We start from the raw sequence: 26,875 nt of genomic DNA, 5'->3' as shown, positions 1-26,875 counted from the left end.
ATTTGCAGATGATACAAAGATGGGAGGGAAAGTAGAGAGTGAGGAGGACATAAAAAACCTGCAAGGGGATATAGACAGGCTGGGTGAGTGGGCGGAGATTTGGCAGATGCAATATAATATTGGAAAATGTGAGGTTATGCACTTTGGCAGGAAAAATCAGAGAGCAAGTTATTTTCTTAATGACGAGAGACTAGAAAGTACTGCAGTACAAAGGGATCTGGGGGTCCTAGTGCAAGAAAATCAAAAAGTTGGTATGCAGTTGCAGCAGGTGATCAAGAAGGCCAACGGAATGTTGGCTTTTATTGCTAGGGGGATAGAATATAAAAACAGGGAGGTATTGCTGCAGTTATATAAGGTATTGGTGAGACCGCACCTGGAATACTGCATACAGTTTTGGTGTCCACACTTAAGAAAAGACATACTTGCTCTCGAGGCAGTACAAAGAAAGTTCACTCAGTTAACCCCGGGGATGAGGGGGTGGACATATGAGGAGAGGTTGAGTAGATTGGGACTCTACTCATTGGAGTTCAGAAGAATGAGAGGCGATCTTATTGAAACATATAAGATTGTGAAGGGGCTTGATCGGGTGGATGCAGTAAGGATGTTCCCAAAGATGGGTGAAACTAGAACTAGGGGGCATAACCTTAGAATAAGGGGCTGCTCTTTCAAAACTGAGATGAGGAGAAACTTCTTCCCTCAGAGGGTGGTAGGTGTGTGGAATTTGCTGCCCCAGGAAGGATGTGGAAGCTACATCACTAGATAAATTTAAAACAGAAATAGACAGTTTTCTAGAAGTAAAGGGAATTAGGGGTTATGGGTAGCGGGCAGGAAATTGGACATGAAGCTGAGTTCGGATCGGTCAATGCCCTGTGGGTGGCGGAGAGGGCCCAGGGGCGAGTGGCCGGGTCCTGCTCTTACTTCGTGTGTTCTTTAGTTTTGTGGTTGGGATCAGATCAGCCATGATCTTATTGAATGGCGGAGCAGGCTCGAGGGGCCGATTGGCCTACTCCTGCTCCTATTTCTTATGTTCTTATGTTCTTATGATCACCTGCATACTAACTTTTTGATTTTCTTGCACTAGGACCCCCAGATCCCTTTGTACTGCAGTACTTTCCAGTTTCTCGCCTTTAAGATAATGACTTGTTCTCTGATTTTTCCTGCCAAAGTGCATAACCTCACATTTTCCAATATTGTATTGCATCTGCAAAATCTCCTCCCACTCACCCAGCCTGCCTATATCCCCTTGTAGGTTTTTTATGTCCTCCTCACTCTCTACTTTCCCTCCCATCTTTGTATCATCTGCAAACTTTGATATGTTGCACTCGGTCCCCTCCTCCAAATCGTTAATATAGATTGTAAAGAGTTGGGGACCCAGCACCGACCCCTGCGGAACACCACTGGCTACTGGTTGCCAGTCCGAGAATGAACCATTTATCCCAACTCTCTGCTTCCTGTTGGATAACCAATCCTCCACCCATGCCAGAATATTACCCCCAATCCAGTGATTCTTTATCTTGAGCAATAATCTTTTATGTGGCACCTTGTCGAATGCCTTCTGGAAGTCTCAATACACTACGTCCACTGGATCCCCTTTATCCACCCTATACGTTATGTCCTCAAAGAACTCAAGCAAATTTGTCAGACATGACTTCCCCTTCGTAAAGCCATGCTGACTTTGTCCCAATAAATTATGTTTATCCAAATGTTCCGCTACTGTCTCCTTAATAATGGACTCCAAAATTTTACCCATCACAGATGTTAGGTTAACTGGTCTATAATTTCCAGCCTTCTGCCTACTACCCTTTTTAAATAAGGGTGTTACTTCAGCAGTTTTCCAATCTGCCGGGACCTTTGCCAAGTCGAGAGAATTTTGGAAAATTATTACCAAAGCATCCACAATCCCTACTGCCACTTCCCTCAAGACCCTAGGATGTAAGCCATCAGGTCCAGGGGATTTATCCACCTTGAGTCCCATTAATTTACTGAGTACCAATTCCTTAGTGATTTTAATCGTATTTAGCTCCTCCCCCCCGAGAGTCCTCTGTTTGTCCAGTGTCAAGAGTCCTTTACCGTAAAGACTGAAACAAAATATTTGTTCAGCATTTTTGCCATCTCCATGTTTCTCACCATTAATTTCCCGGTCTCATCCTCTAAGGGACCTACGTTTGCCTTAGCCACCCTTTTTCTTTTTATATAACTGTAGAAACTCTTGCTATCTGTTTTTATATTTTTTGCTAATTTCTTTTCATAATCTATCTTCCCTTTCTTAATCAATCCTTTAGTTACTTTTTGCTGTCTTTTGAAGACTTCCCAATCTTCTATCCTCCCACTAAGTTTGGCTACCTTATATGTCCTTGATTTTAGTCGGATACTATCCTTAATTTCTTTTCTTAGCCCCGGATGGCTGTCATTTCTTTTACACCCTTTTTTCCTCAGTGGAATATATATTTTTTTTAAGTTGTAAAATAACTCCTTAAATGAACACCACTGCTCATGTACCGTCTTTCCCTTTAATCTATTTTCCCAGTCCACTTTAATCAATTCTGCTCTCATACCATCATAGTCTCCTTTATTCAAGCTCAGTACGCTTGTTTGAGAACCAACCTTCTCACTCTCTAATTGGATATGGAATGTAACCATGTTATGGTTACTTATTCCAAGGGGATCCTTAACTAGGACATTATTAATTAATCCTGGCTCACTACACAGGACCAGGTCCAAGGTTGCTTGCCCCCTTGTAGGATCAGTTACATATTGCTCAAGAAATCCATCCCTAATACACTCAATAAACTCTTCCTCAAGGCTGCCCTGCCCAATTTGATTTGTCCAGTTAATATGATAGTTAAAATCCCCCATAATTATAGCTGTTGCCTTATTACATGCCCCGGCCATTTCCTGATTAATACTTCTTCCAGCAGAGTTTCAACTATTCGGAGGCCTATATACTACGCCCATGAGTGTTTTTTTCCCCTTATTATTCCTTATCTCTACCCAAACTGTTTCATTATCCTGATCCTTTGTCCCAATACAATTTCTCTGTATTACAATGATTCCTTCGTTTATTAATATAGCCACCCCACCTCCCCTTCCTACCTGCCAGTCCTTCCTGATTGTTAAATACCCTGGCATAATTAATTTCCAGTCGTTGTCACCCTGCAGCCATGTTTCTGTAATGGCCACAAGATCATATCCATACGTAGTTATTTGTGCCGTTAACTCGTCCATTTTGTTACGAATGCTACGTGCATTCAGATAAAGAACTTTCAAATATGTTTTGTGACACTTAGTTCCTGCTTTTTCCTTTTTTAACACTTCACCTTTTACTCCATACCTTCTGCCCCTTCCTGACACACTTTCCTCTGTCTCTCTGCTCAGGTTCCCAACTCCCTGCCACAGCTTTGATGCTGAGTTAATCGCCTTACGCCTTCTCGTTTTTATTTTATCTGTCGTGCCTAAAGTACACTTTCTTTCCGCTGCTCTACGCTTTTCCCTTTCACTTGTTCTTGAACAACTGTTTGTACTATTTGTATTGTAGATTTCCCCTCTCTTGCTGCTCTCAACTTTATTCTCTTCTGACTCCCCGCTCAGGTTCCCATCCCCCTGCCACTCTAGTTTAAACCTTCCCCAACAGCACTAGCAAACACCCCCGCGAGGACATTGGTCCCAGTCCTGCTCGGGTGTCACCCGTCACGCTTGTACAGGTCCCACCTTCCCCAGAACCGGTCCCAATGTCCCAGGAATCTAAATTCCTCCCTCCTACACCATCCCTGCAGCCACGCATTCATCCTGTCTATTCTCCTATTCTCGTTGCAACGTGCGTTCTGTTGTCTTTAAGGAAGTGGACTAAAAAGCACTATGGTAGATGAGATGTGAGTGGAAATCAATATACTAGTTTATTTGCATAAAATACTTGAAAGATCAGAAAACAATTTTCATAGTAAGATTTTAAAACTAGCTAGTCCTAAGCTAACTTTTCAGTTTGAAAGCTGTGCCATCTGACTGAGGAACTCGCTAACACATCAAATCACCCAGGTCTTGTGTCTTCCAGCTTGCTTTGTTAAGTCAAACAATGCTGTATCACTGGGAGTTAACTCTTTGTAAGCTGAATCTAACCTAATAACAATATCATTGCATGAATTACAAAATTTACAAAAAGACAACCAGCAACAAAAAACAACAGCAAACAAAGATATCTAAATCTGCTGCTGGATAAGCTGCTGTTCATAGTGTTGGTCATTCTCATCCACAAGTCAATCATTTCAATCTGACAGTGTATTATTCATAATGCTATGCTTTTAAATTGGAGCAGTCTATCCTCGCAGCCTGTTGTTATAAACCAGAATCTCTGCAGCATAATCTACCATCTACAAATGGAATATATCCATTAAAAAACTAATCTGGACCTGACACCAAACTTTTTGGCTTGAAAAGTACCAGGTTTATTTTCTAAAGCAGGCTTGTGTTAATTATCCTGTTTCTGACAGTGCTATAATCAAAGTGATTTATTTCTGTTGATATCCAGTTATAACCATTATTTGACTTGCTGGATATATGAAGAATGCAGACACAGAGATAGAAAGAGAAGGGGATAGAAACAGAGAGAACTACACTTGTGCACAGGGATAGAGAGGAAGAGGCTATAGATACCTACGGGAATAAAGACAGTGTTAACCGCGGATACACACAGGGGGAGAGAGAGTTAACTGTACACAGCGACAGAAAGACAACTACAGATATACACAGGAATAGAGAGCACAAATTAATCATTGAATCACACAGGAATAAAGAGAGTTAGCCTAAGGAGTGGAGGCCCTCTTCAACATAGAGTACTACAAGGGTCCAAAAGCATAGGCCAGGGAGAATGGCAGGAGTTGGAGACTGCTGTCAGTGCCACATTCACCATACCACACACCTGGAGGCAATGCACCAAGAAGGTTAATGACTTTACCAGGTCAGCCATTACCTTCCGTTGATGATGTGGAGATGCCGGTGATGGACTGGGGTTGACAAATGTAAGGAATCTTACAACACCAGGTTATAGTCCAACTGTTTTATTTGAAAATCACAAGCTTTCGGAGGCTTTCTCCTTCTTCCACTCACCTGATGAAGGAGAAAGCCTCCGAAAGCTTGTGATTTTCAAATAAAACAGTTGGACTATAACCTGGTGTTGTAAGATTCCTTACTTCCGTTGATGCACTCTGCTACTTACAATTATCTCCTCGACACTCTGTCTTAAAGTGCTCACCATGCAATGGCCTTACAACCCAGTCTTCACCTGGAAGTGTTACTTCTCTCATATCTTTAGATGCATTCAGCTGAAAATAATCCTCCCAATTAATGTTACTGCATGATGCATGTACATGTAATCACACCCACTAAAGCCTGCATACTGACACTTGGGTATCACAATATAAACTTCTGATATATTGGACTTCTGTTGCAGGGATAGACAACCCATAACAAATGGGAAAGAAGAAGAGGAGATGGTGCATGAGGAGGAAGCCCTATCAATCCCCAGGAGCAAGCCATAGAGGTGTCAGAGATGACGAAGTTGGATCTTTCCTATCCCCCGATTCACTCATCTGCACCAAAGCATATAAGGATCCACTTTACCCTGTCACTCCTTCTACTCAATGCTACATATGACGACTGTTCATAAGGACACCATTATAATCTCTGTTTCTCTTCTGTTTATCTTGGAAGGAAATCCCCCCCAGGGGCCACAGCATCCAGCCCATTCAACCCTTCCCAGCATACATCCTCAGTTACTCTCAACACCAGCCCATATACATCCACTCGAGGGCATTTAGAGAGTGAGTTAAAGGAGATTACACAGCGTGAGACACAGAGCACTAGTAGCAGTACCAAGTGATGGTAGAAAAGGAGGTCCCAAAGCATTTCATAGCCAATTAAGTACCTTTTTTTTAAGTGTGGTGACTGTTGTACTGTAGGGAAATGTGGCAGCAAATTTGCGCTCAGCAAGGCCCCACAAACAGCAATGACCAGTTAATCTGTTTTAGTGATGTTGGTTGGAGGGATAAATATTGGGCAGGACAACTGGGAGAATTCCTCTGTTTTTTTTCAAATAGTGGCATGGGATCGTTTCCATCCACCCGAGACAGTTTTAATGACTCATCCAAAAGATGAGACAGTGCAGCACTCCCTCAGTACTGTACTGAATTGTCAGCCTAGATTATGTGCTCAAGTTTACTGAGCTACCACTGAGCCCAGACTGACATCTGACAGTTTGAATTGAGACTGGAGACTCAAACATAACTTTTCTTTTAGAAAATGCAACATTCATTAAAACCTACAACATAAAGCAACAGGTGCAGGTGCCTGCACTGAATCAGGTTTGGGTCTCAAAGACACTGAATTAATCTTTATATGCACTTTTGCCTTGTCTCTTGAAATTCCACTACAGTATTCAGCTGTAAAATCTGTCATTCGGACCCTGCTGTCAATATTTAATTTTATTGATTATCAGGATTTTGTTTAACAGCAGTTGTGGCAATTTTAAAGTACATTTAAAAAATCAATTCTCCCTACTGTTTCCTTCTGAAATTTAGAGCTGCGGGTCGGGTTCCTGTCCAGCAGGTGGCGGTCCCCGCTCTCTGACCCGGGACAAAGTTAGACCCTGGCAGCGCAACTGAACCGGACCGAAGGAGGCCAGTGAGTGAATACTGTAATCTAATCAGAATAGAATAGAAAAAAAAGCCTGAGAGCTCCCAGTAAATATTGGTTGCGATTCTGAATGTCGCAATGTGACCTGAATGGTTTATGCAAAAGTTTAGTTAAAACTTATTTACCAAGTAATTTTAAATGATTTAATGCTCCAGTAATAACTTTTGTTAAGAACTTTTTAAATGATATAACTCAGCTGGCATCGATTAGAAAAACAATAGCAGGGCTTTATTTTAGCTAAAAATGCAGTTTTTAAATTAATGTTGTGTTGCTAATTAGAAAGTTCACGCATTGATTCTAACAGATTATTATCAGTAAGAAAGTCCCTACCCAATCCCTTCCTGTCTGTGGTTGGGAAGGTTTCATTCTGACCCTCCTAAGACTGCTGAAACCAGTTCATTGACTGTGAGTTAACTTTTACTGAGTCATGTTTTAGTGCTGCAGAATGCTGTTTACTTTTATTTAAAATTACATTTTAATTTGCCCATTTGCAGTGGAGCTCCAGTATTCAATGAGGGATGTGGTAATTCAAGAGGAACTCGTGCGTCAAGACTCCCGGGGAAAAGGTTAGCAGAACAGATCTACTGCTCTCTCTTCAAGTGTTGTTTCCATTATTAACCAGCTGTAACTGCCTGCTAATTGAAACACTTCATCTCCTTTCTAGATCTGATAGCGCTGGAGATCAAGAATAATAAAAGGAGCATAGAAGGTAAGCCCACCTTTGAATTGGTATTTTACTGGAAGTTGCTGAGATTCCTCCTCACTATGCGCCACTGTATTTGCAGCTTTTTAAAAATTTATTTTCGGGATGTAGGCATTTATTGCCCATGCCTAGTTGCCATAAGAACATGAGAAATAGGAGCATGAGTAGACCATAGAGCCCCTCGAACCTGCTCCGTCATTCAATAAGATCATGGCTGATCGTCAACCTCAACTCCACTTTCCCGCCAGATCCCCATATCCCTTGATTCCCCGAGAGTCCAAAAATCTATTTATCTCAGCCTTGAATATATTCAATGACTCAGTATCCACAGCCCTCTGGGGTAGAGAATTCCAAAGATTCACAAGTTGCCCTGGTTGCAATGTGAGTTGGGTGTGAAGGGCCGAACTGACTCCAAAGAGAAGTGGTGTGAGACTTCCTCCTGCAGGGAGCTTCACTCGTGTCAAGTCAAGCCCAGCCCTGGACTCTGGATTCAGGGTGGACCTACACTATCACTGCAGCATCAGTGGGAAGTGAAACAGTTCTGCATTGACACTATAGTTGCAGTTTGAAGACAACTTTAATCAACGTCAATTTGTCAACATTGAGAAAGTAACAGTGTTGGCTTTGAAGGTCCTCACTTTGTTACTGGCCACTGATAAGTTCACATCAGGGACAAAGAGTGTGTCAAACACCTCACACCCTTCGTACTCTGTCCTGAATCATGGACTAGGAGGTGTTTGACACACTCTTTGTCCCTGATGTGAACTTATCAGTGGCCAGTAACAAAGTGAGGACCTTCAAAGCCAACACTGTTACTTTCTCAATGTTGACAAATTGACGTTGATTAAAGTTGTCTTCAAACTGCAACTATAGTGTCAATGCAGAACTGTTTCACTTCCCACTGATGCATGAATCATGGGTTAATGGAGAAGGTAACCCCCTAGGTTAGAACCAGATGGTTGCTTATTCATGGAGTTCCCCCATAAGAATGACACAAATGCTAGGTCTGAGTCTCACTTTAATCACAGAGCTCACCTGTGACTCATACCCCTCCCCCCACCCCCGCCCCACCAATCTCAGGTTGGCTGAAAGGAGCAAATATCCTGAAGCGGCATCCTTTAAACTTGATGTGCGGAGGGTCTTCTCACCCCTGGCAGCATATATAAAGGTGAAAGACCTAGGGCACTGCTGGTGTCAAGGAGGTCAAGGACGTTTAGTGAAGATCACATTGCAAAGAAGGAAAAAGAGAAGGAAGAACTTGTATTTTTGTATAGTGAATTTCATCCCAAAGTGTTTCACAGCCAATGAAGTACTTTTTGAAGTGTTGTCACTGTTGTAATGTACGGAAGCCCAGCAGCCATTCTCTGCACAGCAAAATCCCACAAACAGCAATGCAATAATGACCAGATAATCTGTATGCCAGCTAGAGATTCCTACATAAAGGATGCAGATTCTGAGGCACAGCAATTGTGACAATGAGACGAGGTTATAGGAACCTGGTACAACATTGTGGAGCAAGATAATTGGGAGCACAGCAGGGGTGGTCAGGGGAGGGGAGAAGGCAAAAGCAAGGGAGCTCAGTAACGCTGACTGGAAGGAAGCAAAGTGCAAAATCCGGTAAGTGATAGGAAGTAAATCCAAGGCAGGCCAGTCCAGTGATAAATGTCCAGGGACTAGGGGCAGGGGGAAGATTTATAGAGATACAACAGTAAGTGAAGCAAACATCAGTGGGATTAAACTAAAATATAAAATAGTGCAGCAGAAAAGGACAAAAGAAACAAAGGAAATCCACTTAAAAGGGTTGGAGACTGAATTCCTGGAGTTTAAGGAAAACTGCTGAAAGTGGCAGCTTGTGGGGAAGAAAGGAAGAAACTACAAGACATGAAACAGTAAAGGAAACAAACAGAAACAACAAAAGAGAGTGGGACTTGGGCAATGGAGCCCGGAGATTCTGGTAAAAGCTAAACGTTAAGTGAACACTCTGAAAAAGGAAAGGGAAGAAAGAATCAGAATTTGTACAGCTCCTTATCACATTTCTCAAATATCCCTAGTGCTTCACATCCAGTTAATTTTTTTTTGAATTGTTACTGATGCTGTGGGGCAACAGAAAGAACAGAGAATCTAAATGGGAAGCTCAGCAACAGAATTGAGCTGCAGTGCAGAGACTGTAAAATCAAGTAAAAAACTGAGAGCAAACATATGCAGAGTGAGAATCAAGTACAGATTTAGGTAGGTAACAAGACCATGTGCAGTGATGGGGACAGGTGTTGTCAAGGCAACAACTACACAAAGCAGCAAGAGCAGAGGAATCAAAATGGAGTGTTGGTAACCAATGTCAGTGAGAGTTTGAAGAAGATAAGGTCGAGGAAAATCATCACTGTGACAGAGATTGAACTGAAGAGGCTGCAGGAAGAAAGTGGCAACCATGATGAACCAGGACTGAGCTACAGTCTAAAAGATCTTGGGGGTAATTTCTAGCCCTGTGTTTGGGGTAATTTACAGGGGCATGAGTGTGGCACGGAGGAGGGGTGGGGGTCGGAGGGAAGCGCCAATGCTGATGCCGGGCACGAGGCCTGGGGCCATTTTAACTTTCGGTCCTTTAGTTTTTCAAATCGGACTCCCGTCTGACATGAAATACTGGGAATAACAAGATGGCCGTGCTGCCGTGAGGACCCATGGAAATAGTCACGGTGAGTGATGGGGGGAGGGGGGTGGGGTCCGAGATGATCGCAGTCATGGGAGGGGCGAAGTGAAGCCTGGGGCAGACGAGACCCAAGGATTCCTTGTGCGGCCTAGATGGGCACTCCTGCTCCTCCTGGCCCACAAGGAAACAAAAATCTTACTTTTGTTGGCCATGATCTGCCTGCTGCCAGCTTTCACTGACAGCTCCAGCACTGGGAATCACTGCTGAGATCAGCAGTTAAAATCACGTTGGGATCTGAATGACGTTAACTGACCCTGACATTTCAATGTTAATGGTGGGCGGCCTTGACTCTGTCCAAAACCCGCGAGTAGGGTTAAAATTTGACCTTTAGGGTCTGAGTTGTTGGGAAGGAGCCATGCCTACTGACAGTGCAAATGAGAAGTTCGGGCTCACTGCCCACAGTTGTCCACCCCGTATAGTTAAATAGGTAGAAAACTTTGGGCACTTGTGCCCATAATTTCCCAACATGCAGTGCCAGCAGGCAAGGCTGTTGGCCAGAAGCTCAAACTCAGAAAATTGTCCTTCTTGCTTCACCTCGTCCTTTTTCAAATAATAAGCCTTTAAACTTAAGTTAATCGTGTTAATGTAAATTGGAGCTGCTCTCTCTCACTCTCTTGCTCTGTCTCTTGCTCTCTCATGCTTTGACTGTAAGGGATACTTTGCTTCCATGTCACAAGTTCTGTCCTTACAACAACCCAGGGTATTTTTAAATGTGCGAGGGGGATATTTGACTCACCGCCCCGCCTCCCCCCACCGTTCATATTAATTTGTGCTTCACGTACTCATTCAAAAATATATAAAAAACTGATCTGTAACTCTATATGCGGTGCATTCTGTTTCTAATCTGTTTCTACAAGGGCTGCTCACAAACAACGCAGGCACCTGCCAAGGACACCGCAGTGAAAGGGGCCCCAAGATCGACCTGGGGTCTCCGCATGCTAGGAAATCTCACCAAGTTTCAAAATCTTGCTGTTGAAATTGGAGTGAGCGTTCTCCCTTCATGGGGCTTCAGTCCCAGCAGCTTGCTTCTCTGGACTACATTTCTCTCCGGGAGGGATTTGGGGGGGAGGGGAGCGACAACCTTGTTCACTCAGTATGTTGGCGTTCTGGAAAGCTACAGATCAAAAAATGCCACGATTCTGACTTGGTGGTCCCATCAGGGAGCCTCGCCCGCAGACAGTGCTTGCTGAGAATTCAAGGGTGTATACACATAGGGCATGATTTTAAATGGGAAGAACGGATGGGTTGGGGGCGGGGAGGCAGTAAAAATTTTAAAAATCTAAAACCTGCCCCCAATCCACCCACTTCCGGTTTTCATGGAGTCAGACGAGGGGAGGGCAACCAACCTACTCTTAGGAGACGGGTCGGTCGGGAAAAGCTTTCAAGGAGGCTGCGGGCCTCCACTTTGACAGGTTTTTTGTTTTTAACCCCTGGGGGCCGGGATTCCTGGGCCTTCTACTTCACGCGACGAGAGGAGGCGAGAAGGCCTGAAACTCCAGGTGAGTGCCTTTTATAGCACAGCTTGTGGGCCTGGAGGAGCAGGAGTGCTTCCCCCAGGCCCAACAAGCCTATCTGCAGCTAGCACCCCCACGATCTCCAACCCCCCCCCCCAATGATCTCCGACATCCGTGATGACTCCCGATCCCCCGATGACTGACTCTCCCCATGGAGACTGAGCCCCCCCCCGATGACTGACCACCCCCTGCTGACCCCCGACGCCCTACCCCCCCCCCCCATCTAACACTTACCTGTTTACGTCCTCTTCCTACCTCTTCTCCCGTCCGACTGAGTCCAGCCTGTCAATCAGGCTAGCCTGTCAGGCGGGAAACGTCAAAAGATAAAATAAAAGTCGTCCTTACATCAAAATCGCAAGGATGTCCAGGAAACCCGTACTTCCGGGTTCCCCGTCAGGAATTCCACCTGCCTCCCATCCCCCCCCCCCCCGGCCCCTCAATAAAATCATACCCATCATTTTCCAACCATGGATTTTCGATATGGGAGCAAAGTTGGAAAGTTACCCTGTAAAGTGTAGGGATTGTAGTGATCTTAAACTGGCATGTGTTTCCTGATGGGGATTGGAAATAGTGGATCAATGGATACATTTACTGCCCGGATTGGTAATGAGCCACGCCTACACGAAGACCTCAGATTTGATCCCCTGAACTTGCTGAGTGAGCTGATTTAGAGCCGGACACGGTAGTGTTGCTGCAATTGGCATCAGCTCCCCTGAGCTATGAAGGAGAAAAACATTCTGCCCCCAAACTCCACCCACCGATCCCTTCTGGAAAACACAGGTGTTACTTTTCTGGCTTTGTGTTTAATAGCGGTCAGAAAGTTACGTGCAGTGCAAGCCAATGGCATAAATTACCCGTTACATCTCTGTGGACTTCAAGTAAGCCGAGAGTCAGGCTGAACTGTCACGGCCCTCGCCGTGGAATAGCTGACTGATACTCACTGTCAGGGCTCACACATGAGAAATGGCCATTACAACCAAGTACTGGGGAGCTGCCAATACCCATTGAACTGTAATCTGGCAAAAGTCAACACTTTCAGAAGAACACAGCAAATGGGGAAAGAAGAAAAGCACATAGAATCATACAGCACAGAAGGTGGCCATTTGGCCCATCAAACCTGTGCTGGCTCTTTGAAAGAGCTATCCAATTAGTCCCATTCCCCTGCTGTTTCCCCAGAGCCCTGTAAATTTTTCCTTTTCAAGCATTCAATTCCCTTCTGAAAGTTACTATTGAATCTGCTTCTACCACCCTTTCAGGCAGTACATTCCAGATCATTACTAGGATGCTACCGGGACTTGATGGTTTGACTTATAGGGAGAGGTTGGATAGACTGATTCTTTTCCCCCTGGAGAGTAGGAGGTTTAGGGGTGATCTTATAGAAGTCTATAAAATAATGAGGGGCATAGATAAGGTAGATAGTCAAAATCTTTTCCCAAAGGTAGGGGAGTCTATAACGAGGGGGCATAGATTTAAGGTGAGAGGGGAGAGATACAAAAGGGTCCAGAGGGGCAATTTTTTCACTCAAAGGGTGGTGAGTGTCTGGAACGAGCTGCCAGAGGCAGTAGTAGAGGCGGGTACAATTTTGTCTTTTAAAAAGCATTTGGACAGTTACATGGGTAAGATGGGTATAGAGGGATATGGGCCAAGTGCAGGAAATTGGGACTAGCTTAGTGGTATAAACTGGGCGACATGGACATGTTGGGCCGAAGGGCCTGTTTCCATGTTGTAAAAAATTGAAAAAAAAATTGAAATTGAAAATTACAACTCACTGCATAAAACAAAATTCTCCTCATCTCCCCTTTGGTTCTTTTGTCAGTTATCTTAAAAATGGACTAAAAAAACATACGTCAACATCAAGCTAGTTGTGGGGGAGGTGGGCGGGGGGAGGATTTCAATTGTACAAAATGTAATTTTGCAACATTGAACATATTTTTTGACGGATATAACAACATAAAATTGATTATTTAAACTTTAATTATGCATTTCAATTCATATGATGCAACTGAAATTACAAATTAAAGCAGGATTTAAAGGGAAAAGTGCAGCATGTGAGACAGGGAGGGTGAATTAGCCCAGCCTTGTAAGGTATGTCTCATATATGAAATGGGACTGGGTAACCTGCATTAAGGGGAAAAATGCACAGGACACAGAAATGATGCAAAATGTTTGAGCGTTAGAGTCCAAAATGTTTTTTGATGTAAAAAATAAGCTGCATATTAATATAGACACTTAATTCCAGTGTCTATATTAATATGCAGGTGGGGTCTGACATTTACTCCACCTATGGTGTGTAGCTAAAACCTTTTGTTACTGTTTGAAATGTGATACTGAACCATCTGTTTGGACAGTTTTGCTGTATACAGTGAAGTAAATCTCTCTAATATTTTATGTAATAGAAGTATGCATCAGCTGTGGGAGTCTACAGGTGATGACTCAGCATCCACTCTTTGAAGGAGGGCTTTGTGACCCGTGTAAGGTACTGTGTATAAAATGAACTGGAGGGACAATCTAATGTAATTGAGAATTGGAGTGTGTGCTAATTATATTAACTAGTGAATGCCCCGTGGCTCTGCTCAAAGTTAGTGAGAGGTAATGGAATGTCTTATATCTGTCGGCAGACTGAGAAACACTTTACTGAAATGGGCCTGATGCAAATCATTAAGTTGTTTATTTTACAGACTGCAAGTGAAAATGCAGAGTAGCCGTTGTAAACAAATCTCACCTTGATCCACATGACTTAAGAACCCCCCTACAGAACAAGAAAAACAAGGAAAATTTGCCCCTTCTAGCAAGCTTGCTTAACTTTTGCTGATCAGTCTTCTGATTCTGAATGGTTCTGGGCTTGAGATGAGTGACTGTCTCTTCGCTTAGCATTTCTTCCCACATGCCTGTGGGTTGATTTGGTTTTGGGAATACCTGCCTTTCTAGATAATTTTTAACTGCAAAATCTGCATTTTAGCTTTCAGCTCAGGGCCCAGGCCTGTCCCTCACCGTTTAAAATCTCACTAAAAGATTTTCTTCTTCACTTTTTTCCCCCGTGTTTCCAGAAAGTGGATGGGCTGTGTCTCCAGGTCCTTCCCCATTCAGGGATTCACCAGTGGGCTTGGCAACCAAACTACTTACTTCCTCTCCTAACTGAAAATTCTCAGAGATGTCACATGCTGGAGTCACATGATTAGAATCGTCTGCACCATACCAAGTGAGGATGGTTTTCTTAGGCCTCCGGAGACAAGATAATGAATTGCTTAATGACCTTGGTCATTGTAGACAGCAGTGAGGATAGTGGCTCATTATCTCCCCTGTGTCTCAGTGGCATAGAATTCACTTTGTTTTAAAACACAACATTTAAGTATAAATTCATTCCCAAAATCTTTCTGTGAAGAAAAGCAAAGATCAAAAATTCCAAAATTTGACACCTATTAAAAACAATAATGTTAGACTTTGGATCCCACCTCTGGGCATTACCAATGCCACAAAAGTGTTACTAAATGATGAGAAAAGGAAATACGTGTGACAAATATTGGCAGGTAGACTTTCCGTGGGGCTCCCCGATCTCCAAGTGTAATGTCGGAAGAAACCCTTGGAGGTGGTTTACGCCAGTTATTCAGAGTTTACGCCAGTCATTCAGAGTTTACGCCAGTCATTCAGAGTTTACGCCAGTCATTTAGAGTTTACGCCAGCCATTCAGAGCTTACGCCAGCCATTCAGAGCTTACGCCAGCCATTCAGAGCTTACGTCAATCTTGAGCCGAAATTACAGCATGAGAGCAGAGAATCCCCACAGAAATTCTAGATGGCACTCTCAAGAATTTATAGATCTATAAATTCAATAGCAGAACATTATACTTTAGTGTAAATGCCAGCTGTCAGTTCCCATTACTTTGACTTAATCCTTAAATGGATAAATAATGCAAAAAATACTATCAATTCAGGAGTGCTTATCAAGAATTCGGCCATGCACTATCGATGATTTTCCATTCTTATGGGCACCCAAATCTCCAGGATGCGCTCCTGATGGGTAAGGCTCTACTCCAGGATCACAATTTTGTGAAATTTTCCCTAGGTGCTCAGTCCACATCTCTAAAGACAAAAGACAGGTTAATGTTTTGAGTGTAATCCTTTATTAAAGCACAAAGAGCACGAAGGTTTATATCTGAAACATTAGCCGTTTCTTTGCTGCTTACAGATGCTGGCTGATTGACTGCTGTGCATTTCCAGCACTCTCTGTGTTTTTCTATTTATTTGCACTAACATCTGTGTGTTTCTTTCACAAGGACAACTTCCTGGAGACTTTGTTCTTGTACGATCAGGATGGATACCAGTCCTTTTGCACAATTTGCTGTGGTGGAAGCAAAGTGTTGATGTGTGGAAATTCTGGGTGTAAGAGGTACAGCATCCATGAGTCAAACCCTCTTCAAAGTGATAGTACCCTGATGTCTTTAGGGCAAAAATCTGACCTTTTTCATCAGAAGCATCAGCATAGAGGAGAATGTTGGTCTCCTTGTCTTCATCTACCACAATTTGTCTCCTGAACAAAGAATTCATTTCAAAGTTGCCGTTTTTTATCTCATCTCTTACAGAAAGTTAAGAACATTTTTCATACATACCTGTCTTAGTGTGGAATAATAGAGGTTAGTTTGAGCTGCTGGTGTAATATCAAGAGTATACAACAGATGGAGCTCAAACACATTACGCTGAAGCAGTAGTCCTACCAATGTTTACACCCTGTGAGCTGCATTTGTTGTACAGATGTGAGGATACATTTTGCAATGTGCTCCAAACACAGAGCTTCACGTGACAGGAATGTACGTTGGTCCTGGAATATCGAGAATTCAGATGGGTCAGGTCAGCACGCCCCGTGTGATTTTGTATGAGATGCATTGGCTTTCAGGCCCATGTTCCCGAGACATGACCTTGCCAGGATAAATCTGGAAAACCTTCCCTGTGGTCAGACATGGTGACTTGTAAATATACAGTGAAAATATCCCTGCCATCAGAACATTCATGTTCTGAAATGCAACTTTGTAAGAATATTTATAAAAAGTATTTTAGTGTAGATAGTTTTGTGGAGGTGAAAGAATGACAATAGATTAGTGATTTGGTATAAATTTTGACTGTTTCATTGTTTAACTTGTGAGTAACACAGTAAGTCAGTTGCAACGTGCACCTGCTTAACACTGATGATAATTCTAATTTATTTTTGTTTTAATGAAGTGTAACCCTTTAATAATGATTCTAATGCCTTGCAGGTGCTACTGCTGTGAGTGTTTGGATGCTCTTGTGAAGCCTGGCACTGCAGAAAAGGCTGAAGCAATGGAACCCTGGACATGTTTCATGTGCTGTTCGGTTAAGTCTTTCGGGCTGCTCCGAAGGAAGAGGAGGTGGCAGCTAAAACTGAAGCAGTTCTTCGACCAGGAGAGTGTAGGTGTAATCAAAACCGCACTTCAGTTGAGATATCATAGTGACTATGCTTCAGTTGATGGATCATGGATATCATCAGCAGTGACTACACTTGATTCAAATGTCATTCATTGAATGCTTTGAGACATCCTGGGGATATTATAAGGTGCTATATAAAACTAATTTTTTTCTTTCCTATAGAATGTGTTTGAGGGTTAGAAACCAATGTGCAGAGAGCTAAAGGTGTGTGTGATAATGTGGTGTCCACTGATCCAAGTGTATGGGGCTGACTCCTCCCCTATCAAAGTCATAAACAAAAAGGTTCAGTTGCAAATGTCCTCGATATTTAACTTTATTGAAGCAATTTTCTGGGTTAGTGGTCCTAGCGGGATGCCTTGCCCATCAGGAGCCATAATTGAAATCCAGACATATCCTGCCCATCATTGTCCATCCTTTCATTTTAATGGCTAAAGACTGTGGCAGTACACACCCACATTTTCACTATACTCACCTGGCAGGCAAGGTTCCCCACTGGGAGCTCAAACTCAGCATGTTACCCCCTGTGTATAATATGTCAATTTCTGATATAGAAATTTTGATGAAATAGTATGCAATTGATCTGAGGGCATGTACACACCAACTTAATGACATTGAGGCTCCACCCTTTAAGTTAATCACATTAATGGCATAAAACCTCCCGCTACTTTAGGTTTATTACACATCTGTACATAATAAATCTTACATCTGTGCACACTTCCTGTTAACTTTTTCCATTATAAATTCCCATGTCTACATTTATAATGGAAATTGCCTATGTAACCTTGCAACGGGGAAATAGTGAGTCAAAAATCACTGACATTAAATTCAACGTCGTAACCTGCTATGGTGGGATTTGAATTTACAGCCTCTAATCCAGCACCATACTCACTTCATTAACTAACTGCAGCAAAGTCAAAAGACACTGGTAGCCTCGTTAGACTTGGGAGAGACATGAAGAAAATGTGCCTTAGAGCATTTGGGAAAAACAAGAGGGTGACTTCTGATTGCACTCTTCCAGCACAGACTCCCGCCTGACTGGAGTGCATATTGGGAAATAGTGTGTGTGCAGAGAATGCAGGCTCCATGGGCAAGGGTCCATGCTGGGAAATCATAATGGCAAAATATATTCTATGATTTTCATTATCCACAGAAGGAATGCAGGAAGTCAAATTGCAGTGATTCAGGCACCACATTGAGAGGGTTGAAGATTAAAGGGCTATTCCTGAGCGCCCCCCCCACCCACCCCCATACCTCCATGCTCACAGGGAACACAAGTTGAAGAATTGAGGCTACAACATTATGGGCGCTAAATTGGGCTGTGTAGCACCCATTGTTTCGGCACTACACGGCCTCTCCGACATCCAAGATGGTGTCTTGGATACGCACGCACTTTTCCTGCATGACGTGCGCCAGACGCCATCTTGATATAGGAGTTAGCGCAGGCGCAGATAACAAACGTTGGAATCATGTAAAGTAGGGAGAAAATAGCTTCAATCAGTGTGCAACGCTGATTTAAAGTGATTGACACCATTTTGGGACTTAACGCTCAACTCAACGCACATTCTCAACCCCGACCATCTGAACGTGTCTTAGAGTGCCTGGAGGACCGCCCACCAGTGCTATCTAAAGGGACCATGCAGAATTTATAGGTTAGTGGCTGGATTATTGCTTCTGGCTGCCGAGATATTTGTGCCTGTTTTTGGAGGTCTCCTATACTTGAATACTAGCATGCGGGGACACAGCCTAACATTTAGAGCCAGGACGTATAGGAGTGAAGTTAGGAAATGCAAAGGGTGGGAGACGTTTGGAACGCTCTTCTGCAGATAGCAGTTGGTGCTAGCTCACTTGTGAATGTTAAATCAGAGATTGATAGATTTCTGTGAACCAAGTGTATTAAGGGATATGGGGCTATGGTGGGTATATGGAGTTAGGTCACAGATCAACCATGATCACGTTGAATAGTGGAACAGGCTCAAGGGGCTAAATGCCACGGCCACTTACTGCCTCTTGATATGTGCGGCACCTTCTCCTGCAAGAAAGCGGGAAGTGTGCCTGGATGATGTGCCTGTCATGGTTGAATAGCTGCCAGCGTGTGTGGCCTGTGAGTTGTGGGTGGGTGGCTTGAAACAGTGGTAATGTGTAAGGGTGAGAGGAAGCATCTGATTGGAAGAGTTGAGTACTGATGGAAAGAGTTTATTGGTATGTGGGTGATGGGGGTGTACTGCGTGGTGCAGTTGGTAGGAGACGCCACTTGACAGCTGACCTCTCGTCAAAGCATTGAATTTCTTCCTGCTCATCCATGTTCATGGTGCTGTGCGTCTGGCATTGACTTCATCCCCCGCTGCCTCCCACTGCCTTTTGAGTATATGTCTGGAGGGCCTCTTGCCCCCCCTCCCCCCCACTCTGCGGATATAGGATGTCCCTCCTTCTGTCCACCTCTTGCACCCAAGGTCTCTAGTGCATCAGCAGAGAACCTTGGTGCATACACTCTCGCAGGCCTGGTACCAACTCAGATCGGCAGATTGGTGAGGTCTGGCGTGCAGATTGGAGGATGTGAGATTTAGTAGTGCACAACCTTTATTCAATATTTTAATATAACTCATCAGTGTGTAAGCATAGGGAACCTGCATCTGTATTTTATGTGTGCGATGTCTGATCTCCATTCAGACTCCGAGCAGACAGTAGACTGTTATTTTCAGCAAATAACAGGTACCAGCTACCTTTTAGAGATTTTGAAGAAACACCCTCCCTTTAAGAGATTGAGCTCCCTCTGGTGGTGGAAAGTGCGAATTGCATTGATTTCACATGCAAGGCCTGGAAAGGAATGCTGATTGCAGGTAAGTGCTCCAATGGGTCCAAACTTGCGTCCTGCCTGCGCAGGGTCCATTGGGCGCGGGGTACTAGCGCATCGTGCTACCTGCGTCCAAAAACGGCCCCTATTGAATTTTTCCCCCTATAGCTCTATCCCTGACCTGTGCTCCCTACAAGGGCAGCTTCTCTGATGGGAGTGTGGGATTGCGTAATTAACTCCTGTGAGTACAGCAGTCCATTTGTAAGAAAGAAAGAACTTGCATTTATATAGCGCCTTTCACGACCTCAGGACATCCCAAAGCACTTGACAGCCAATGAATTACTTTTTAAGTGTTGTAATGTAGAGAAATATGATAGCCAATTGGTGCATAGCAAGGTCCCAAAAATGGCAATGAGATAAATAGTGTAGCTGAGAGCAGAAAGTTGCAAAGGGAAATTGATGGATTAATTGAGTGGGCAAAACTGTGGCAGACGGAGTTCAATGTGGGGAAGTGTGAGGTCCACTTTGGACCTAAGATAGATAGATCAGAGTATTTTCAAAATGGTGAGAAGTTAGGAACCGTGAGAGAGATTTAGGGGTAAAAGTACAGAAATCACTGAAAGCTAATGAACAGGTACAAAAAATAATTAAAAAGGAATATTGGTCTTTCTCACAATGGGGCTGGAATGCAAACGGGTGGAAGTTATGTTACAGTTATATTATGCTCTGGTTAGATCCCATTTAGAGCAATGCGGTCAGCTCTAGGCTCCTCACCTCAGGAAGGATATATTGGCCTTGGAGGGGTGCAGTGCAGATTCACCAGAACAATACCGGGGCTAAAAGAGTTAAATTATGTGGACAGGTTGTATCCCCTTGAGTATAGAAGATTAAGTGGTGATCAAATTGCGACATTTAAGATGATTAAAAGATTTGATAGAGTAGATAGAGAGAAACTATTTCCTCTGGTGGGGGAGTCCAGAACAAGCAAGCAAAATCTTAAAATTAGAGGTCATAGAATCATAGAAATTTAAGGCACAGAAGGAAGCCATTCAGCCCATCGTGTCTGTGCCGGCCAAAAAAGTGCCATCCAGCCTAATCCCACTTTCCAGCTCTTGGTCCATAGACTTGTAGGCTGCAGCACTTCAAGTGCATATCCAAGTACTTTTGAAATGCGATGAGGGTTTCTGCCTCGACCACTCTTTCAGGCACCCTCTGGGTGAAAAAATTCCTCCTCAACTCCCCTCTAATCCTGTTACCAACCACTTTAAATCTATGCCACTCTGCTAAGGGAAATAAGTCCTTCCTATCCACTCTATCTAGGCCCCTCATAATTTTGTACACCTCAATTAAATCTCCCCTCAGCCTCCTCTGTTCCAAAGGAAACAACTCCAGCCTATCCAATCATTCCTCATAACTAAAATTTTCCAGTCCTGGCAACATCCTCGTAAATCTCCCGAGTACCCTCTCTAGTGCAATCGCATCTTTCCTGTAATGTGCTGACCAGAACTGTATGCAATACTCTAAGCTATGGCCTAACTAGTGTTCTATACAGTTCTAGCGTAACGCCCCTGCTCTCATATTCTATGCCTCAGCTAATTGCTATGGGCCCCGACAATGTCCCGGCTGTAGTGCTGAAAACTTGTGCTCCAGAACAAGCCGTGCCTCGAGCCAAACTGTTCCAGTACAAAACAAAACCGTTGGACTATAACCTGGTGTTGTAAGATTCCTTACATTTGTCAACCCCAGTCCATCACCGGCATCTCCACATCATAGCTAGAACACTGGCATCTACCCGACTGTGGAAAATTGCCCAGGTATATCCTGTCCACAAAAAGCAGGACAAATCCAATCCGGCCAATTACCGCCCCATCAGTCTACTCTCAATCATCAGCAAAGTGATGGAAGGTGTCGTCGACAGTGCTATCAAGCGGCACTTAGTCACTAATACCCTGCTCACCGATGCTCAGTTTGGGTTCCGCCAGGACCACTCAGCTCCAGACCTCATTATAGCCTTGATCCAAACATGGACAAAAGAGCTGAATTCCAGAGGTGAGGTGAGAGTGACTGCCCTTGACATCAAGGCAGCATTTGACCGAGTGTGGCATCAAGGAGCCCTAATAAAATTGAAGTCAATGGGAATTAGGGGGAAAACTCTCCAGTGGTTGGAGTCATACGAAGCACAAAGGAAGATGGTAGTGGTTGTTGGAGGCCAATCATCTCAGCCCCGGGACATTGTTGCAGGAGTTCCTCAGGGCAGTGTCCTAGGCCCAACCATCTTCAGCTGCTTCATCAATGACCTTCCCTCCATCATAAGGTCAGAAATGGGGATGTTCGCTGATGATTGCACAATATTCAGTTCCACTCGCAACCCCTCAGATAATGAAGCAGTCCGTGCCCGCATGCAGCAAGACCTGGACAATATCCAGGCTTGAGCTGATAAGTGGCAAGTAACATTCGCGCCAGACAAGTGCCAGGCCATGACCATCTCCAACAAGAGAGAGTCTAACCTCCTCCCCTTGACATTCAACGGCATTACCATTGCCAAATCCCCCACCATCAACATCCTGGGAATCACCATTGACCAGAAACTTAACTGGACCAGCCATATAAATACTGTGGCTACAAGAGCAGGTCAGAGGCTGGGTATTCTGCGGCGAGTGACTCACCTCCTGACTCCCCAAAGCCTTTCCACCATCTACAAGGCACAAGTCAGGAGTGTGATGGAATACTCTCCATTTGCCTGGATGAGTGCAGCTCCAACAACACTCAAGAAGCTCAACACCATCCAGGACAAAGCAGCCCGCTTGATTGGCACCCCATCCACCACCCTAAACGTCCACTCCCTTCATCACCTGCGCACTGTGGCTGCAGTGTGTACCACCCACAGGATGCACTGCAGCAACTCGCCAAGGCTTCTTCGACTGCACCTCCCAAACCCGCGACTTCTACCACCTAAAAGGACAAGGGCAGCAGGCACATGGGAACAACACCACCTGCACGTTCCCCTCCAAGTCGCACACCATCCCGACTTGGAAATATATCGCCGTTCCTTCATCGTCGCTGGGTCAAAATCCTTGAACTCCCTTCCTAACAGCACTGTGGGAGAACCTTCACCACACGGACTGCAGCAGTTCGAGAAGGTGGCTCATCACCACCTTCTCAAGGGCAATTAGGGATGGACAATAAATGCTGGCCTTGCCAGCGACGCCCACATCCCATGAACGAATAAAAAAAAATAAAGGAAAGTATCCCATATGCCTTTTTAATCACCTTATCTACCTTCATGGATCTTTGGCGTGCATTCCAAGGTCCCTCTGTTCCTCTACACTTCTCAGAATCCAACCATTTATTGAGTATTCCCTTGCCTTGTTTGCCCTCCCCAAATGCATTGCCTCACACTTCTCGGGATGAAATTCCATTTGCCACTTTTCTGCCCACCTGACCAGTCCATTGATATCTTCCTGCAGTCTACAGCTTTCCTCCTCACTATCAACCACACGGCCAACTTTGTACCATTTGCAAACTTCTCAATCATGCCCCCTACATTTAAGTCTAAAACCATAGGTCTATATACCACAAAAAGCAATGGACCTAGTACTGAGCACTGTGGAATCCCACTGGAAACAGCCTTCCAGTCATAAAATACCCATCGACCATTACCCTTTGCTTCCTGCCACTGAGCCAATTTTGGATCCAACTTGCCACTTTCCCTTAGATTCCCTTGCCTTTTACCTTACTGACCAGTCTGCCAAGTGGGACCTTGTCAAAAGCCTCGCTAAAATCCATGTAGACTACATCAAACACGTTAGCCTCATCGACCCTCCTTGTTCCCTCCTCAAATAATTCTATCAAGTTAGTCACACAGCCTTCCCTTAAGTTAGTCAGACATGACCTTCCTGATATCAAGAAGCACTACTTCACACAAAGGGTAGTCGAAATCCAGAATTCTCTCCCCCAAAAAGCTGTTGTGACTCAGTCAATTGAAAATTTCAAAACTGAGATTGATAGATTTTTGTTAGGCAAGGATTAGGGAACCAAGGCGGTAGGTGGAGTTAAGATACAGATCAGCTATGATCCAATTGAATGGTAGAACAAGCTCGAGGAGCTGAATGGCCTACTACTGTTCCTTCTTATGTGTTCTTTGACGAACAAATGTTGTTCAGGGCACTGAGGAGAACTCACCTGCTCTTTTTTTGAATAGTGCCGTGGCATCTTTTACATTCAGCTGAGAGGGCAGATAGGGCCATAGTTTAATATATTATCCGAAAGATAGCACTCAGACAGTGAAGCACGCCCTCAGTACTGCACTGCAGTGTCAGACTAGATTATGTGCACAAGTCAGGAGAGGGGTTTGAACCCATGACCTGGCTCAGAAATAAGAGTGCTACCACTGAGCCAAGACTGACACCCTATCGTACCATTTGCTCAAAGTTTTCTAAGTCAATCTTTCACACAGTAAAGAATTAGCGAAAGCTGGAGTATTTTCTGTGACAATTGATGAGATGCCAGAAATGTAAGTTGATTGAGCTGTTGCCATCTTGTTTGTTTTCTGCAAAGCAGTGAAGATGAGCGAATGCAAAAAATGGCAGAGTTAGAAGTGAAGGAGGCTGTCATTGCTGCCTCTCTGGTTGGAACCTTGCAGAGAACGCCAGACATTTTGAAAAGTTGTGAAGTGTTGTTTAGATTTGCCTTGATTCTGTCAGCTAAATGTGGGAAAATGTGAAAGCCAAGCCTGATTTTAATGTTTTTCAGCCAGAGATCCATTCCATCTGTTCATTACTAGAAATGGGATCAGTGGTTCTGTGATGAACAAGTACGTTGCTGTTTGTCTTGAATTCAAAAGTTCTTTCGAAAGCAGGCTAGGAGATGACTTCCATGCATTTGGTCTGATTGCCTGTTAATTAATTAGAGTGTTTTGCAGCAACTAGTTGTAAGAAGCAATTTCTGAAGCCATTAGGCGGCACTTCATGACAAGTTTTAATGGCAAGGAACGTTCTGTCTGTCCAGATGAGTTTTGAAGTAGACAAATCATCCTTGTGGTACGCAGTGCAGGTGAGCAGCATTCTCTAGGCAGGAGAATTCTCATCCAACGATTGTTACAAACCCGTACTATTGCTGCATATGAGTGAAAGGTTTTCTGCCAATCAAGCTGACCCAGTTCCTGAAAACAAGGATGTTGGAACTCACCTGTAGAGCCATAGGGGTGCACAAGACCATGCCAAATTGTGTCATGCTGTCTCGCACACTTTGCCTCTTTGTCGCCTCTGTAGATAGAGCTTTTACCGAGTTAGACATCACTACTGGCAGGAAGGAAGGGACGAAGAATGTCTTTGAACACTGGCTGTGGATTTATTACAGTATGTTTATACTGTGCTGATTTCAGCCAGTGGTAGCACCTAGTAACGCCTCTTCTGATATACTTACTGATTTAGAAAACAGCAGTGCTGTGCCTTTCTTCATCAACTGCATTCAGCTTGTTCAGTTTTGATCAAATAACAAAAATTACAAAGTAAGCTTATTCACTTTTGGGAAAAAAAACTTGATCTTCCCTTGATAATCGATAAGTGTAAGATAAAGGTTCTGATGAGTTTTCTGGTTGCAAAACAACAAACACGAGTAGACCATTCAGCCCGAAAAGCCTGGACGGCCATTCAATTAGATCATTGCTGATCTGTACCTCAACTTCATTTACCCGCCTTCACTCCATATCCTTTGAAATCCTTACCTAATAAAAATCTGTTGATCTCAGTCTTGAAAATTGCAAATGTAAGGAATCATACAACACCAGGTTATAGTCCAACAGTTTTATTTTAAATCACAAGCTTTCGGAGCTTACCTCCTTCGTCAGGTGAGTGAAGGGTTCTAAAATCGCATAGCATATATTAGGCTGGGAGACGATCACAGCAATCAAAGGTGTCGTTGGTATTCAGACAGGTTAGCCACGGAAAACATTACATCCCAGTATACTGAATACACAATGGGTCAGATTACAAAGACAGAGAGAGAAAGAGACCCGAAAGGCAGAGAGAGAGAGAGAATGTCCAGTTGTATTAAAAATATGGGTGCCAAGTTCCGCACCCATGAGGACGGCCTCAACCGGGATCTTGGGTTCATGTCACGCTACATGTAACCCCACCAGCGGAAAAAAAAAGTTATCTGTTTTTAATACAACTGGCCATTCTCTCTCTCTCTCTCTGCCTTTCAGGTCTCTTTCTCTCTCTGTCTTTGTAATCTGACCCATTGTGTATTCAGTATACTGGGATGTAATGTTTTCCGTGGCTAACCTGTCTGAACACCAACGACACCTTTGATTGCTGTGATCGTCTCCCAGCCTAATATATGCTATGCGATTTTAGAACCCCTCACTCACCTGACAAAGGAGGTAAGCTCCGAAAGCTTGTGATTTTCAAATAAAACTGTTGGACTATAACCTGGTGTAAGATTCCTTACATTTGTCCACCCCAGTCCATCACCGGCATCTCCACATCACGGCTACTATTGAAAATTGCAATGGACCCAGCATCCACAGCCTTTTGGGGGATGAGAGCTTCAGATTTCCATTACCCTTTGTGTGATGAAGTGCTTCCTGATTTCACTCCTGAATGGCCTAGCTTTGATTTTAAAATTATGCCCCCTTGTTCTGGATTCCCCCACCAGAGGAAATACCGTCTCTGTATCTACCCTATCAAATCCTTTTCATCATTTTAAACACCTCAATTAAATCACCCCTGAACCTTCCAATCTCATGGGAATGCAAGCTAATTTTATGCACCTATCTTCATAATTTTACCCTTTAAGCCCTGATATCATTCTGTGCTGTACCCCTTCCAAAGCCAATATATCCTTCCTGGGGTTTGATGACCAAAACTGAATGCAGTACTCCAGATAAGGTCCGACCAACACTCTGTACAACTGAAGCATAACTTTCTCACTTTTGTATTGCAGCCCCCTTGAGATAAAGGCCAACATTCAGTTACCTTTTTGATTACTTTTTGTACCTGTGCACTAGCTTTTAGTGATTTGTGTACCTGGACACTCAGA

General features: G+C 43.8%; 1 protein-coding gene across 1 annotated transcript; it reads left to right on the top strand.

Annotated features, from left to right (window-relative positions):
- Positions 1-7,172: 7,172 nt before the first annotated feature.
- Positions 7,173-17,868, top strand: LOC137322561 (DNA (cytosine-5)-methyltransferase 3-like). Its single transcript, XM_067985477.1, has 5 exons — positions 7,173-7,250; positions 7,349-7,393; positions 14,002-14,081; positions 15,879-15,991; positions 16,854-17,868. Exons 1-5 carry the CDS (start codon positions 7,196-7,198, stop codon positions 17,137-17,139), a joined length of 579 nt encoding a protein of 192 aa, XP_067841578.1. The 5' UTR covers positions 7,173-7,195; the 3' UTR covers positions 17,140-17,868.
- Positions 17,869-26,875: the final 9,007 nt, after the last annotated feature.

Source organism: Heptranchias perlo, chromosome 6 (assembly GCF_035084215.1).
Source record: "Heptranchias perlo isolate sHepPer1 chromosome 6, sHepPer1.hap1, whole genome shotgun sequence".
Taxonomy (NCBI): Eukaryota; Metazoa; Chordata; class Chondrichthyes; order Hexanchiformes; family Hexanchidae; genus Heptranchias; species Heptranchias perlo.
The sequence above is the reverse complement of the archived record's forward strand: the minus strand, read 5'-3'. Positions and strand labels throughout refer to the sequence as shown.